At 49.7% G+C, this 16,606-nt stretch overlaps 1 protein-coding gene across 3 annotated transcripts in view; it reads left to right on the top strand.

Moving 5' to 3' along the window:
• LOC146334083 (RNA polymerase II elongation factor ELL-like) overlaps window positions 1-15,748 on the top strand; it is a 66,307-nt gene extending 50,559 nt beyond the window's left edge. The window contains exons 9-12 of one of the 3 annotated variants that reach the window (XM_084825021.1): window positions 6,141-6,207; window positions 8,107-8,278; window positions 12,352-12,396; window positions 13,059-15,748. In XM_084825021.1, the coding sequence (XP_084681147.1) occupies window positions 6,141-6,207; window positions 8,107-8,278; window positions 12,352-12,396; window positions 13,059-13,175 (401 nt within the window). In that variant the 3' untranslated portion in view covers window positions 13,176-15,748. Of the gene's footprint in view, window positions 1-6,140; window positions 6,208-8,106; window positions 8,768-12,351; window positions 12,397-13,058 lie in introns of those variants that run through there. The other 2 variants (XM_084825020.1, XM_084825019.1) reach the window with 2 other exon arrangements.
• Window positions 15,749-16,606: the final 858 nt, after the last annotated feature.

Below are 16,606 nucleotides of genomic sequence, written 5' to 3'. Positions count from 1 at the left end.
GGGGTTCATTATTCCAACGGTGCCCTTCAGGTGGGTCAGCTTCCGGTGTGACCCTCTCTGGTGCAGGTGATGCCTTTATTCAGTGTGATGAATCCACTTCTTTTCTTTGGCGACTTTCATAGCAATGGGAGTGGTAAGTAGGATCTGAAACAGACCCTTCTGCTTCTTGGTAGGTGGTTCATCTTTCTAGGACTGGATTAGCACCCAATCGCTGGGATTGAGATTATGCACTGGAGCATCTAAAGGCCAGGATTGGTGCGGTGTCGCAAACCTGTGAAAACAAAACAGACTGCAAAGCAGTAACATAACCTTGAATCTTAAAACTTTTACTTTTAAATTCACATTTAAGCTATCAGCCATAGGTAATATCCGAGGTGGGCGCTTATGGAACGTTTAAAAGGTGTCAATTTAATACTTCCCTTGGGGGCGCACCATACTCGAGTCAAGGTGATTGGCAAGGCCTGTGGCCTTTCAACTTATTCTTTAAACAAATTTTAATGAGCATTGTCTTTAAGGTGCGGTTCATCTTCTCAACTTGACTTGTAGATTGAGGTTTCCAAGGGGGGTGTAGCTTCTAGTTAGTTTGTTATGCCTGGGCCACTACTTGCGTCACTTGTCCAACAAAATGGGGCCCCCGATTTGATTCACTCTCTTTAGGTAACAAGAGCTTAGGGATTACTTTTTAACAGGATCTTGGCTACTGTCTGAGCGGTGCAGTCAATTGGTTTTATCATTACTAGCAGGTACCGATAGCCATGAGTCTGGGGCAACTCTGAAAAGTCAATTTGAAATCTCTGAAAAGGATAGTAAGCGCATGGGCGACTTCTCATTTGAGCTGGGGGCTCAAACATCTTTGCATCATTTTTGAGGCACAAAGGGCAGTCAGCCACTGTTCTCAGGTCTTGGTCCAACCTGAAGGAGGTGCTATCTGCCTCGGGCGCACTCAAAATCGGGGTGTTAAAGGGGGATGATCCCTTTATTAACTAACCATAATTTTTGAACTTGCCATGCACCAGTTTTAACTCTTTGTTTTCTCTGCAAGTTAGGCTGTTTGCCATTGCTTCGACAGAGACTCGCTTGCTTAGATCTTCAACGACACACATTTGGGATAAGCTTTCTTTCTTTTTTAAGCCTTTTTGTCTGCTACTTTCTTCTGCCTTCTTTTATACCTTTTTCATATCATTAAAATCTAACACCATGACTGGAAAACATTTGTTTTGTATAGTAGGGCATGGTGGAGCAGATCTACCCATTATACTGCTCCTCTGACTGCATGGTCAGGGCCCATCAAAATCAAGGGAAGGGCGTTCTCATATGTGGAAAGAGTTCCAAGCCACCATTTTTGCATCGGCAACTCCACACTGCATGAGTTTTGGCAGAGTGTCAGGTTTGCCTCTGAGCAAATGGAACGTCAGAACAGTTCAGATTTTGAGAAAGAGCTGGAACACATGGGGCAGGAACTTTCTTAGGCTTCAGAAACACAGCTGGGCTTAGAAGTATCACGGGAGAGTGGGGGACTCTCTCTCTCTCACCTCTTAAGTTAAGAGAATTTGCTGCCCCCCTTTTTAAAGGGAAACTAACTTTCGTAGTTTCTCTTTGAACTTTTTGAAGGCTGTTTCCTTTGTAGTCTATGAATCTCTAGAAATTTGTATCTGTATGCTTCATTAGGGTAAATGAAATCCAAGCCTTGGAAATCATAGAATCATAGAATAGTAGGGTTGGAAGGGGCTTGCAAGGCCATCCGGTCCAACCCCTTGCCCAGTGCAGGAATCTAAATCAGAGCATCCCTGACAGATGGCTGTCCAGCCTCGTCTTGAATGCCTCCAGGGTGGGAGAGCCCACCACCTCCCCAGGTAATTGGTTCCATTGTCGTATTGCTCTAACAGTTAGGACGTTTCTCCTGACGTTCAGCCGGAATCCAGCTTCCTGTCACTTGAGCCCATTATTCCGTGTCCTGCAGTCTGGGATGATTGAGAAGAGATCTTGGCCTTCCTCTCTGGGACAACCTTTTAAGTACTTGAAGAGTGCTATCAGATCTCCTCTCAGTCTTCTCTTCTCAAGCCTAAATATACCCAGTTCTTTCAGTCAAATGCAGCTTTTTATCTGAGTGTTGAAATCACAAATCAAACTGTACACTGAGCTGATCACAAACTAACACACAATCTACAACAACGGGAGTTGAAGGCTATGACAAGCCTCACAGTACTTTTTATGGCAAGTCTTTAACTGGCCAAAGTTCCAGTCCATGTGCAGAGTGCCTCTAACAAAGAAGGCTTTGGGCCATAAAGAAGGGATGTTCTTAACAAAAGCTCTGTGTCTCTTCATCAGTTCGAATGGGGAAGGTGTAACCTTACACCTCTTCTAGATTCCTCCACAGGTAAGAACAGAGCAGTGCTGCTCAGCTTTCCAGCTGTGATGCTTTTCTTGTTTGTTTGTTTTTTTTGCAAATCTCACTCTTTTGTCAGGTCCTCACAGACACCTCCAGCCTCTCTGCTTGCTAAGGCTAAACCAGCCACGGCGAAGGGGGGTTAGGCAAGTCCCCCTTGGCTCTGCTCTGAGCAGGCTGACAGAGAGAAGCTCACACAGACCCTGATATTTTAAGAACTTGCTCTGTCTTTGTTTCTTGATTTTGCCACAGTCTTTAAGTCGTCAAACAAATCTCTTTCTTCAGAAGTTGCAACTTTTTCAACTGCTTTTGCTTCTTCTAACAAACTTGGATACGGTGGCAGACAAACTGTCTCTGGCGGGCCCCCTCCCTCCCTCCCCCAACAACCTCTCCTCCCAACCTAACAGACCGAATCAGACCGGGGGGAGCTCAGGGCACCTTGGGCAGGGTCTCCCAGTCTTCAAGCTCCTTCCGTGGGGCTTGAATCGGGGGGAACAGGGGCCTTGGGCTTCACCTCGGAGCATACCATCATGACTTTACAATATTGAACTTTATATTCAACCTTTTCTCGCCTTCAGTGGATTTTGGTTGGCACTCATCCAAATGCTGATAATCTCACCTTCCCTGAGGCAAATTTATCTCTTACTACTTGATTCAGACACCACCCGGGGTCTCTTGCCCCTGCGGTCCTTTGCCAGTAACACATTTGCACATTTACACTTCTGTAACTAAGGGGGATTCTTTCCGCACCAATTCAACCAACCATCAATATAGGCGAATTGATCCCATTGCCCATTATTCACCACATTTTTATATACAGCATTTACAAGATTTACACCAAAGGATCCTATGTCTGGCCAACTAATTCCAAATGCTGGCCATTCCAATTGACAGAGTGTAACCAGCTTGCCTTTCGACATCTTAGTACACGGAGTCTGACAAACCTCAGACGCTTGACTTTGCTAAAGTTCTTTAGCATGCATCCCAAGGGAGTGGCAGAGCTTTCTAAACGGGAGCTACCCGCCCCCATTGTGCCTACCTCTATTTGAAACCACACACGGAGCCTGACAAACCTCAGACGTTTACACGGAGTCTGACAAACCTCAGACGCTCCGAAGGCAACTCAAACAGAAAGACAGAAGGGAAATCAAGTACTTACTCCGCCCAGCACCCTAGTGCCGTCTCTTCAGACCCATTCAGCCTGGTTGACTCAATCAATGGAGTCCACACCTTTAACCTCCTGGCACCTTCGCCGGTTCTGTCGTTTGACCCCAGGGTGGTCCAAGGGACTCCTGACTGCTCGCCAGTTTGTTGCACAAAATGCTAGTGTCGCCCCCTGGAGGCTGGTCCAATTTGCCCCAAAGAGGGGAGTCAACTTCAGGCTGGGTCCAACTCGATTTTATTGTTTGCAAACAGTTCGACAAAGGAGCTCACGCTCAAAGCAGAGTCGACCCTGGGCAACCTCCGCGCTACAGTTTTATCACTTAGCTTGCATTCCTCAGCCAGCGTGTCACTTTGATTGGTTGCCAGCGGTTTGCTTAGCAACCTTATCTTAGGGTTACTGTCTGCTCATTCCAGGCATGCGCAGCTCTTACAGTACTATGTGCTGCTTAAGACACATACAATGGCTTTTAGGTTACATTAATGTAACCTAACTACATTAGGTTACATCTAGCTCAGAACTGTACACGGACTGGCAGCAGCTCTCCAGCCTTACCTGGAGATGATGGGGGGTGGAGTAGGGGACACACAACCATTGCCAATTCTGTCCCAGCATGCCTTGCTTGGGTCCTGAGATCGCTTATGCACCTGCCATACATCAAACCCAATTTAAAGCAGGCTCGCCAAACCTCTTTCAGCCTGGGGGCCAAATTACATTTCAGGCAAGCTCTCAGGAGCTGCATTCCAGTGGTGGGCAGAACCGAAGGCAAAAGGGGGCAAGGCCACAAATAACAGCATCTTTTAGCTTAAAGCTCTTAATGCTGGTGTGTCACCCTTAGGGGGCTGCACCAAAGCCAGAAAACCACCCAATGATCTGTGACTGGGGGAAAGGGTGGGACCGGGGAAAGTGGGGGGGGCTCTCTAGGGACCCCCAGATCTGGCTCGCAGGCATGCCGGATTTGGCCCACAACCCTGAAGGTTCTGCACCCCCGGTGTAAAGAGTTTGGTTGAACTCTGAAGCTTGCTTCCTGCTTTCCTAGGTGGTCCTAATAATGGTGGCACACTAGGAGTCTCTCCCCCCCTTTTTTTTTCTAATGGGTGAGCGTGGATGTGTTCATGTTTTATTTTTTTCTCCTATAAGCAGCTGTTTCTCAGAACATCCTGCAGGGCTACATGTACGTCCTGAGTATGATCACTAGGCGGCAGCCAAAGGCAACCCAGATCCCATGTCCTGCTCCTGCCCTCCTTCCTGTCCATCCCTCGTTCAGTTTCCTTCCTAGATGGATTTTTTTTTTTTACTAGCCACAACTAGAATTAAGATGTGCTCCAAGTGGCACTGCTGATCACGTCTGTGTACATGAACCAGCCTGCACGCCACAGCACGAAACCCTCTTTTATTTATTTATTTATTTATTCATTTCATTTCACTGCTTTACCACCCAAGAGCTGAAGCTCTCTGGGTGGTTCACACAAATTAAAACCACAGAGCGCAGCATAAAGCAATATAAAATATGAAAGCTTAGAACCACAATAGAACAGTACAACCAGAGTAAAACCTAGCAGCAAATGCAAAGATTTAAAATACAGATTTAAAACAGCAGAGCTAAAAGACTAGGGAGCTGAAATGCTAAAATACTGGGAGAATAAAAAGGGCTTCACCTGGCACCAGAAGGAGAACAACATAGGCGCCAGGTGAACCTCTCCAGGGAGCTCATTCCACAGCTGGGGGGCCACAGCAGAAAAGGCCCTCTTCCTGGTAGCCACCCGCCTCACTTCCTTTGGCAGGGCCTCCTGGAGAAGGACTGCTGAGGGTGATCTTAGGGTCCGGGCAGGCCCATATGGGAGGAGGCGATCCTTCAGAGAACCTGGCCCCAAGCCGTTAAGTTCTTTGAATGTTAACACCAGCACTTTGAATCAGGCCCAGAAATGGACTGGCAGCCAGTGCAGCTGGAAAAGTATGGGCACAATGTGATCTCGTTGGCCAGTCCCTGTTAACAATCTCGCTGCCCTGTTTTGGACCAGCTGAAGTTTCCGGACCGTTTTCAAAGGCAGCCCTGCGTATAACACGTGGCAGTAATCGAGATGAGAGGTTATCAGAGCACGGATAACTGTAGCTAGGCCATCTCTGTCCAGATAAGAGCATAGCTGGTATTTCAGCCTTAGCTGATCAAAGGTGCTCCGTACCACCAAGTCCACGCATGCCTCAAGTGACAGTTCTGGGTCCAAGAGCACCCCCAAACTACGAACCTGATCCTTTAGGGGAGTGCAGCTCCCCCCCCCCCTGAACAGGTTGAGCATCACCCAGCTGGGCAGGCAGACCACCCACTAACAGTACCTCTGTCCTGCCTGGATTGAGTCTCCGTTTATTGGCCCTCATCCAGTCCGTTATCGTGCCCGGGCACTGATTCAGAACAGCCGCTGCCTTGCCTGTGTTCAATGAAAAAGAGAGGCAGAGCTGGGGGTCATCCGCATATTGATGGCCAAGTCCTTTTAAGCCCCCTTTCTTTAAGCAGAATGCTTCTTGTGCAAGTGGCTGAAGTTGAAGATGTCAACCTTTTCTTTCTTTCCCCCCTTCTTCCCTTCTCGCCCCCAGGTTTGAACGAGATGTGCAACAGCTCCAGCGTTCCAACGTCCACATCAGAAACGCCGGACTACTTGCTGTAAGTGTTTGAGGGACCAGGGGTGGGGGGGTTGAATGTTGGTGGGGCCTGGGTGCCGCCTCCTGCAGTGGCCAGACAGGTGCCCCAGTGGGAACCCCACAAGCAGGGCAGTGAAGGCAAGACCCCTCTTCAGTTTCTCCCCCTGGCAGGCAATACCCAGGGGTAGACGTTCGCTGTGCATGGAGCTTAGAACAGCAGAAGAGCCCGGTTGCATCAGACCACAGGCCCCACTGGTCCAACATTCTGTTCCCCACAGTCACCTGTCAGATGCCCACGGGAGCCTACAAACAGAGCCCGTGTGGTGCAGTGGTTAGAGCATTGGTCTGGGACGCAGGAGACCCGGGTTCGAGTCCCCCCTCCATCATGAGGCTCACTGGGCGACTTTGGGCCAGTCACTGATGCTAAGCCTAACCTACCTCGCAGGGTTGTTGTGAGGATAACATGGAGGAGAGCAGGACCATGTAAGCCACCTTGGGCTCCTTGGAGGAAAAGCAAGATATGAACGTTGGTGATGATAAAGGCATGAGTGCAATGCCACCTTCCTGCCCATGTTCCCCAGCAACTGGTGCACATAGACACACTGCCTCTGAGACTGGAGGTGGCATATAGCTGTCATGACTAGTAGCCACTGATAGCCTCCTCCTCCTCCAGGAATTTGTCTACCCTCCTTTTAAAGCCATCCAAATAGGTGGATATCACTACATCTTGCGGTAGGGAATTCCATAGTTTAAGTCTGCGCTTCCTTCCTTGGATCTATCCCGAATCTCCCCCCAATCAGCTTCTTGGGATGACCCCATTGGGCTCTAGTATTACGAGAGAGGGAGAAAAATGTCTCCCTGTCCACTTTCTCCACACCAGGCATCATTTTGTCCACCTCGATCACGTCTCCCTTCACTCACCTTTTCTCCAAGCTAAACAGACCCAGATGTTACAACCTCTCTCTAGCCCCTGGATCATGTTCCTTGGCCTTTTCTGCCCTTTTTCCACCTCTACAATATCTTAGGTGTGGCAATTGGAACTGAACATAATAGTCCAAGCGCAGTTCCATTTTTAGTTTTCATGGCTGGTAGCCCTTGAAAGGCTGCTACCACCTCCTCCTCCGTAAATTTGTCTCCTCGTTTAAGCCCACCTCCGTGAGCATGGCCATCGCCACCCCTTGTCCCAGCGAATTCAAACTAAGTATTGCTATGCGAAGCAGTTCTTTCTTTTGCTAGTCCTCAGCTTATATTGCCACCACAACAGTTCTCCAGCAATCTCTGGGACACCAGGTCGAGGCAGCTGCTCTGTTATGCCCCCTAACACTTTTTTTCCTCCGTAACAAAAAAATCTCCAACCCTGTAGCTTTTCCTCGTAGGGGTGTCGCGTCAGCCCCCAGGTCATTTCGGTGGTCCTTCTCTGCACCTTTTTGGCTCCACAATTCTCCCTTCAGAGGGGGGCAATTTGAACCGTACTCAGCGTGCCTGACACCTCCAATTTATATAGAGGCATAACAATGCTGGCTGATACGTTCTATTCCAGCCTGGCACCCTCCAGATGGCTTGGACTTCAACCCCCATCAGCCCCAGGTCAGGAATGCTGGGAATTGTGGCCCAAAACATTTCGAGGGACGGTCGTTCCGTTCTTTTCCTGATAATTTAGGGCTTGGCTCCCAATATTCCCTTGGGCCTGACGTCATACACCGGCGGTAAGGAGGGCGCGACCCTCCAGCTGTCCTGGACTGCAAGTCCCATTGGTCCTGGCCAATGGGCAGGGACAATGGGAATTGTAGTCTAGTATCATCTGGAGGGCTACCATTCCCCCATCCCTGCAGCGTGTCTTCATTGCGTTGGTCATGAGAGGGCGGGGGGCGTGCTGGGTTTTCGTTGGTTTGCTCACGTTGAGTTCTCCTCCACGCTCCAGCAAATACGGCGCCATCGCCTCTTCCGAGCAGCGCCAGAGCTACAAGAACGACTTCAACGCGGAGTACGGCGAGTACCGCGACCTGCACGCCCGCATCGAGCGGATCACGCGGCACTTCATGCAGCTGGACTCGCAGCTGAAGCAGCTCTCACCGGGCTCAGAGGAGTACAAGGTCAGAGCGGGGGCAAGGGCGGGCAGCCGGAAGCGGCTGGCCATCCTGTCCAGGCCGCCTCGCAGCAGGGGGAACAGAGGGAGCCCCGTGTCTGTCTCTTGGCTGCGAGCTATAGCAGCAGCTTCCTGGCTCCTTGGTCGCCCTTGCAAAGAAGCCATTTCTGGGCATCACATTTTAAGGAAGGCCTTGGCAAGCTAGAGCACGTCCAGAGAAGGGCGCCCAGGAGGGTGGGGGCCTGGGAACCACACCCCCTGAGGAGCGGGCAAAAGAGCTGGGTGCATTTAGTCTGGAGAAGAGAATCATAGACTAGCAGGGTTGGAAGGGGCCTACAGGACCCTCGAGTCCAACCCCCTGCCCAATGCAGGAATCCAAGTCAGAGCATCCTTGACAGGTGGCTGTCCAGCCTCGTCTTGAACGCCTCCAGTGTGGGGGAGCCCACCGCCTCCCGAGGGAATGGGTTCCAAGATTGAGGGGAGACACAATAGCAGTCTTGCGGTACCTGAAGGGCTGTCGCACGGAAGATGGAGCAGAGTTCTTTGTTGCTCCCGGGGGCAGGACAAGAGTCTGTGGGTAGAAGTTGCATGGAAGCAGATTTCGGAGAAACATTTGGGGGATTAACAGGCCAGCTGAGGAGAAGAGGGGCTAGACACCTTACAGCTGTCCCCTCTTCTGGTTCTTCCCCCAACCTGATGGTTCCTGGCAGCCTTACCAGTCTGCCCTCGGGTCTGGTGGTGCTGCTGCTGAATGCCAGGTCGGCCCAAAATAAAATCTCCCTCATCCATGATTTGATTGTGGATGAGGGGGCTGACCTGGTATGTATTACTGAGACCTGGGCGGGGGAACTGGGCGGGGTCACGCTCTCCCAGCTGTGCCCTCCTGGGCACTCGGTGCAGCACCAGCACCGACTTGAGGGTCGGGGAGGTGGGGTTGCCGTGGTCTATAGGAATTCAATCTCCCTCTCCAGGCTTCCTGCTCATTCGAGTGCAGATCTTGAGTGTTTGAACCTTGTGTTGGGTACCCGGGACAGATTAGGGATTCTTTTGGTGTACCGCCCACCCTGCTGCCCATCAGACTCCCTGCCTGAGCTGACGGAGGTGGTCTCGGACTTGGTGTTGAGGACCCCTAGGATGATGGTCCTGAGGGATCTCAACTTCCATGCCGAAGCCGCTGTATCCGGGGCGGCTCAGGACTTCATGGCCGCCATGACAACCATGGGGCTGTCCCAACATGTCATCGGCCCAACGCATATAAAAGGACACACGCTTGATCTGGTTTTCTCGACTGGGCAGGAGGATGGTGATGTGAAAGTAGAGGAATTAACATCTGTCCCTTTGTCATGGTCAGATCACTTCCTGCTGAGGTTTAGACTCCTGGCAGCCTTCCCCGTCTGCAAGGGTGGGGGACCTATTAAAATGGTCCGCCCCCGGAGATTAATGGATTCCGATGGATTCCAGAGGGCTCTGGGGGATTTTCCTGCTGGTATGGCTGGTGCTCCTGTCGAAGCCCAGGTCGCTCTGTGGAATGCAGAGATGACTCGGGCGGTTGACACGCTCGCGCCCAAGCGCCCTCTCCCTCTGCGCAGAGCCTGGCCAGCTTCTTGGTATACACCTGAGCTGAGGGCAATGAAGCAAGAGGGGAGACAGCTGGAACGCAGGTGGAGGAAAACTCGTGCTGAGTCTGACCGAACACAGGTAAGAGCCCACTATCAAGCCTACTCTGTGGCGGTGAGGGTGGCAAAGAGACAGTTCTTTTCCACCAGCATTGCATCTTCTCCGTGTCGTCCAGCAGATATTTTCCGAGTGGTTCGCGGCCTGTTACATTCTGGGCCAGGGAGAGAGACGGTGGAACCCTCGGTAGCACGCTGTGACAAGTTTGCGCGGCACTTTGAGGATAAAGTCGCTCGGATTCATCATGAATTGGACACCACCATTAATGCAGTTCCATTGGTAGAGGCGTTCAGAGCACCGTCTGGTCCAGTTTTATTGGATGAGTTTCAGTTACTGAGGCCTGAGGATGCGGACAAGGTGCTTGGCCAAGTCCGATCGACCACTTGTGTGCTTGACCCTTGCCCTTCATGGCTTATTAAATCAAACAAGGAGGGGATGTCTGGCTGGGTCCAGGAGGTTGTAAATTCCTCCTTGAGAGAGGGCGTGGTGCCTGCCGCTTTAAAAGAGGCGGTAATTAGACCACTCCTGAAAAAGCCTAACCTGGACCCAGAGGATGTTAACAATTATAGTCCAGTGGCCAACATCCCCTTCCTGGGCAAGGTGCTGGAGCGGGTGGTTGTAGGACAGCTCCAGGCACTCTTGAATGAAACGGATTATCTAGATCCATTTCAATCGGGCTTCAGGCCTGGTTTTGGAACGGAAACTGCCTTGGTCGCCCTGTGGGATGACCTCTGCCGGGAGAGGGACAGGGGGAGTGCGACCCTCTTGATTCTCCTGGACCTCTCAGCGGTTTTCGATACCATCGACCATGGTATCCTTCTGGATAGGTTGTCTGGGTTAGGAGTAGGAAGCACTGCACTGCAGTGGTTCCGCTGCTACTTGGATGGCCAATTCCAGAGGGTGGTGCTTGGGGAGTATTGCTCTGTGCCATGGCAATTGTGCCATGGGGTTCCACAGGGCTCTATTTTATCCCCCATGCTGTTTAACATCTACATGAAACCGCTGGGGGAGGTTATCCGGAGGTGTGGGCTGAGGTGCCATCAATATGCGGATGACACCCAGCTCTACCTCTCCTTCTCATCAAAACCAGGTGAGGCAGTGGCTGTTCTGAATCAGTGCCTGGGCACGGTAATGGCCTGGATGAGGGCTAATAAACTGAAACTCAATCCAGACAAGATGGAGGTACTGTTAGTGGGTGGTTCATCTGCCCGGCTAAGTGATATTCAACCTGTTCTGGAGGGGGTTGCACTCCCACAACGGATCAGGTTTGTAGTTTAGGGGTGCTCTTGGACCCAGAACTGTCACTTGAGGCACAGGTGAACTCAGTGGCACGGAGCACTTTTTATCAGCTTATGCTGGTATACCAACTACGCCCTTCTCTGGACAGAGATAGCCTAGCTACAGTTATCCATGCTCTGATAACTTCTCGTCTGGATTACTGCAATGCGTTATACGTGGGGCTGCCTTTGAAAACGGTCCGGAAACTTCAGCTGGTCCAAAACAGGGCAGCAAGATTGTTAACAGGGACTGGCCTGCGAGCTCATATTACGCCAGTACTTTTCCAGCTGCACTGGCTGCCAGTCCATTTCCGGGCCCGATTCAAAGTGCTGGTGTTAACATTCAAAGCCCTTAACGACTTGGGGCCAGGTTACCTGAAGGATCGCCTCCTCCCATATGTGCCTGCCCAGACCTTAAGATCATCATCAGCGGCCCTTCTCCGTGAGCCCCTGCCAAAGGAAGTGAGGCAGGTGGCTACTAGGAGGAGGGCTTTTTCTGTTGTGGCACCCCGGCCCTGGAATGAGCTCCCTAGTGAGGTTCGCCTGGCGCCTACATTGTACTCCTTTCGGCACCAGGTGAAGACCTTTTTATTTTCCCAGGCATTTTAGCTTTCTAAATTTTTATCTTTGCTGTTTTAAATCTGTATTTTAAACTCTTGCACTGCTGCTAGGTTTTATTGTGGTTGTATTGTTATATTGTGGTTTTAATGTTCTATATATTTTAAATTGTTTTATTGTGTGTTGTTTGGTTTTAATTTTTGTGAACCGCCCAGAGAGCTTCGGCTGTTGGGCGGTATAGAAATGAAATGAAATGAATTTGGAGAAACATCCAAACAGCAAGAGATGTGCAGCACTGGGACAGAGACCACCTGGGAAGGGCTCTCCTTCACTGGGGGGTGTTTAAGCAGAGGCTGTGTGGCCACTTGTCAGGGACGCTGTAGCTGCATCCCTGTATTGCAGGGTCTGCATTGAGCAAAGGGGTTGGACTAGATGATCTCCAAGATCCCATCCAAGTCTAAGGTCTTTTCTGTGGAAACTGCTAGCCCAGAAAATGTTTACTAGCCCTCTCCGCTGCTAATGCTGCTGTTGTTGCTTTTAAATTCACACCCGTCATCTCATTCCCTTGCAGACTATTCACGATCAGATCTTGCAAGAATACCGGAAGATTAAAAAAGTGAGTTTTTTTCAATCTCGTTTCCTGGTGCCTCGTTTTTCCTCTGTGTGCGTGCATAGTGAGGAAAACCCTCACCTTTTTAGCCACTGAGGAGATCCCAGCTGGACCAGTCACAGGGTGCTGGGGGAAATGGGGAGTAGAGCAGCTTTCTCTAACCTGGTACCTGCCCCCCCCCCGATGGATTGGACTGGAACTCTCATCACCCCCAGGAAGGTTGGCTTTTCTTGGAGGAGGAGAGGTCGTAAGTAGAACCACCAAGTTCAGCAGCAGTGCACTTAGGAAAGCCCATTGCTGGGGAGCGAGCAAGAGGGGCTGGTCTGGCTTGGGAGGTGATGGGAGTTGTAGTCCAGGAACATCAGGAGGGCACCAAGTTGCAGAAGGGCGAATTAAATAAAATGCCCATTGCAGCCACGGAACGAGTCACATCTTTAAGATGTGGTTTCCACCCAGGCAGGATAAGAGGCACCTGGTGATAAAGGTCCTTTTTTCCTCCTTTTTTTTAAGGTCCTGTTTTCCTCCTTTTTTTGTTTCATAGAGTGTTTCACAGCAGGCAAATTAGGTAGTCAGTTGACCGACATGCTCACCCTCCCTCAATTTGCTGCTTTCCCTGGCATACTAAAGCGGTCCTTTTTTTTTCTTCCTTTGTCTCTTTCTCCGCACAGACAAACCGCAATTACAGCCAAGAAAAGAACCGCTGCGAATATCTCCACAACAAACTGGCCCACGTCAAAAAACTGATAGCTGAGTACGACCAACGGCAATTCCTGTCCTGGCACTGAGGCTCAGGGCTGAGCGGGCTGTGAACGCCCTCCACGCAGGGGCGGGGGAGTTAGAGATGTCTTTAACTGGGCCAGTTGTGCATTCAGTGACCCGTGGATTCAATCCCAGTAAGAAGTCCAACCCTTTACTGTACACAGCCAGGAGCTGACATGGCGTAACCCACTTCTCTGTTCTCTCTCCAGATATTAAAAACACTTAAAGGGAAGTTTGCTCAGTTTTGGATGCCAGCCCCACCTCCACTCCCCCAAACAGTTGACAGTTCAGCTTGTAGAATCGGGCCCTCAGCTCTGTTGCAGGTCCTATGGCGCTGACAGGAGGATTGCCCATGGTCCTATGGCGTCAGGTGCAGGGGAGCAGAGGGAGCGCTCTCCCCTATGCAAAGGGATGCTCATGCTCTCCATCACATGCCCGCATTCCTGTCTGCGCTCTCCTTTTTGTACCTCTGCCCTCTCTCTGCCGCCAACTGGCCAAGTTTTGGTGGGGACCTAAATTCAGGGTGGGGAGGTGGTGCTTCCCAGTCACGACTCCCCAGTGTGGCTGATCATTCTCAGCTGCACGTGTGCATTTGGCATGGCTGCCATTCCTGTGGCTAATCGTAGTCTCTGACTTTTCTAGGTTTTATAAGCTCGTTTTTGTTAACTGCTGACTGGTCTGGGGGGGTTGGTACTCTTTTTTTAAAGGTCTCTTCTCAAATGGTGCCCCCTGTCGTCCTCCTTCCTTCCTTGTCAAGATGTGGAGCTCTGTTACGGTGAAAAAGACTTACCACCCAGACCTCTTATCTGGAGGTGGTCTCTTACCTGGAGCGGGTCAGTAGGGGAGGTGAGGAGATGATATTCTTTGTTCTCTCTTGCTTTTGTGCAAACTTCCCAAAGGCACAACACAGAATCAAAGGAACACATCAGAGAAGGGGGATGTTGGAGCTCTGATGAATGTCTTCAACCAGTTTTTGGTTTCCTCTCCCCGCTTCCCCCATTCACCAGCCCAAAGGGAAACATTTTAGGCAAGGGAGGAGCACACCCCAAAAGCACAATACTGTTCACCCTGCTGTTTTTGCCATTTTCAGCCTTATTCCTGCCAGCTTCACTCCCCTCTCAGAAGGCTCCTTTTGGAACTGAAATGGCCTCCAGCGGAAGCGGACATTCCTCACCCGCCCTCTTGAGTGGGTCGTCCCACCGATGGCCACCCCCTCGGTCTCCAAATTGCACGGTTTAGTTTTTGGGTTTTGCTCCCAGCACTTTTTTGCAGGGCTGTTTCCAAAAACACTTGGGCCAAAATGCAGCGGCTGTGTCAGGGTGGGGTGGAAGGCTCACCCTCTTCTCCCCCCTCAGAGTGAAGGGGTCTTCCTAGAGCAGGCCAGACAAAGTGAGGAGAAGGCCTCGAGAAGGTAGGCTCAGCTGCTGGAGGAAAGTGGCGTTTCCAAGCACCACCCTAGTCCGCATGAGAAAAGGGGGACTTTGAAACAGGGAAGATGAGATTAGTTGACCCAAATCCCAGAGACATCATTCAGACGTGCACTACTTCATTTTCCTCCCCTGAAGCTCTGCGTGTTGTGGGGAACGCAAAGGTGGAAACACCTTCGCTAACCTTTCCTCAGTGGGAGTTGGCTGGAAGCCGAGGGGAAGAAATTCTTGAGTGTTCAGACTAGGCGTGAACCTCTCTCTTTTTGTAAGCGTGCAAGCGAGACATGGTTTATGTTCTCCACCAGTGTGGGGTATTTTCTGCTGGGATGCTGCTTTCATCGGCATGGCCTTTTGGGGGGATGTCAGGTTGCCTTGTTGAGCTTTGGTGAGGTGGCCAGGCAGGTGTGAGTCTTGTATCCTGCACAGGATCACGATGTGTGTGCGTGCGTATGTGCGTAGGTCACACCAGCCTCCCATGCTTCACTTCATTTTTGTTCCCTAATGTTGACCCTTCCCTTTGTTTTAATCTGCATCTTTTGACAGCAGTCCTAAATTAGTGCCCTACTGTTAGGATCTCTAGGATATTTTCAGCAGTGTGACTTGGGGATCCACACCGGAGCAGGGAGGTAGAAAGCATCTTTTTCTCTCCGTCAGCGAGTCAGTTCTTTTCCTTAACCCTTTTCCAATTTCTGACCAAGGTAGATAAATCTAGTGCAAAATACACCAAGTTTTAATTCCTTTAGAAAAGGAACAGGAACAAAAAAGGGGTTGTGAGTTAATGTTATGAGCGCCGACATCTCAGAACTTTAATATTTTGCGGGTGAGGGGTGACTGAATATTTTTGGAAGGAGATAATTAAAAAAAGAGATGGAACTCAGTTCTTTATATGATAACCTGTTCTATATAATATTTTTGCAAATGAGAGTTGGATACAAAGATGTATTGTGTACATTACACAGGGCGGTGTGTGTATATATATAAATATATATAAATAAATAAAATCTATATATTCTGGAACTTTCTAGAATTTGGAATAGATATTTAATGACTACCCAAATGGAGGGGAAAATATACTGTGAGCCTTTGCTTTGCTGCTTCATTCTGAGACTGTTTAAAGGAGCATCCTTTTTTATATTTTAAAAAAGTGCATTTATTTTCTGTTTGATTGCCATTTTAACAATTTACACCACTCTAGGCAAAATGTCGTGCCAGGGAGAAGGGGCGGGGGGGCTTTATAGGGATCCCTTCTTAAACTGATTTGAATATGATCTAACTTATTCATAGTGTGTTTTTGTAATAATTGTATGACAGGTGATAAAAAGATATCTTGAGCCATGACATTGTTTACAAGAAAAAGGTTTCAAACAAAAATAATTTTTCACATTGCCAAAATGTTACCATTTAAAAGCGGCGTAAAGCCTTTCTCTGCTTTCCTAATCCTTTTTTTCCCCTATTTTAAAAATCGGGGGGGGGGGGTTAATACACTCGGGGGGAGGAAAACAATAAAAATACAAAATCAAATGCTGATTTTTATTCAAGACCATTTTTTGCAACATATAAATAAAGTCATTCTATTGTAAATACATGTGCGCCATGAAAGTCATCTGTTGATGCGATAACTTTAATAACGATAACTCTTCCCTGGTGTGACGGCCCTGCAGAGCATTAATGTACATGGTCTTACCTGGGTCATCCTTACAACAGCTTTCCCCAGTTTGGTGCTCTCCAGAGGTGTTGGGCTACAGTTCCCATGATCCTCAGCCAGCATGGCCAATGGGAGTTTTATTCCCAACAGAACTCCTCTGTAGTCTGAAGAGCCTTGGGTTGGGGAAAGCTACCTTGTAACACCCTTATAAGGTAGGCCAGCTTCATTAGCCCCATATTGCAGGTGTGTGCATGCCAGACGTCCTGAATCAAAGGTTTGAGCCAAATAATTCGGTGGTTTCCTGGCTTTTGCCAATTCTAAAAGGTGGAGATGCCTCTCCTAAGGTTTAGTTACTGGCAGGAACCGCTTTTGCATTTACAGTCAG

Source organism: Heloderma suspectum, chromosome W (genome assembly GCF_057233095.1).
Source record: "Heloderma suspectum isolate Gila_16-S chromosome W, 16-S_ref, whole genome shotgun sequence".
Lineage (NCBI taxonomy): Eukaryota > Metazoa > Chordata > Lepidosauria > Squamata > Helodermatidae > Heloderma > Heloderma suspectum.
The sequence above is the reverse complement of the archived record's forward strand: the minus strand, read 5'-3'. Positions and strand labels throughout refer to the sequence as shown.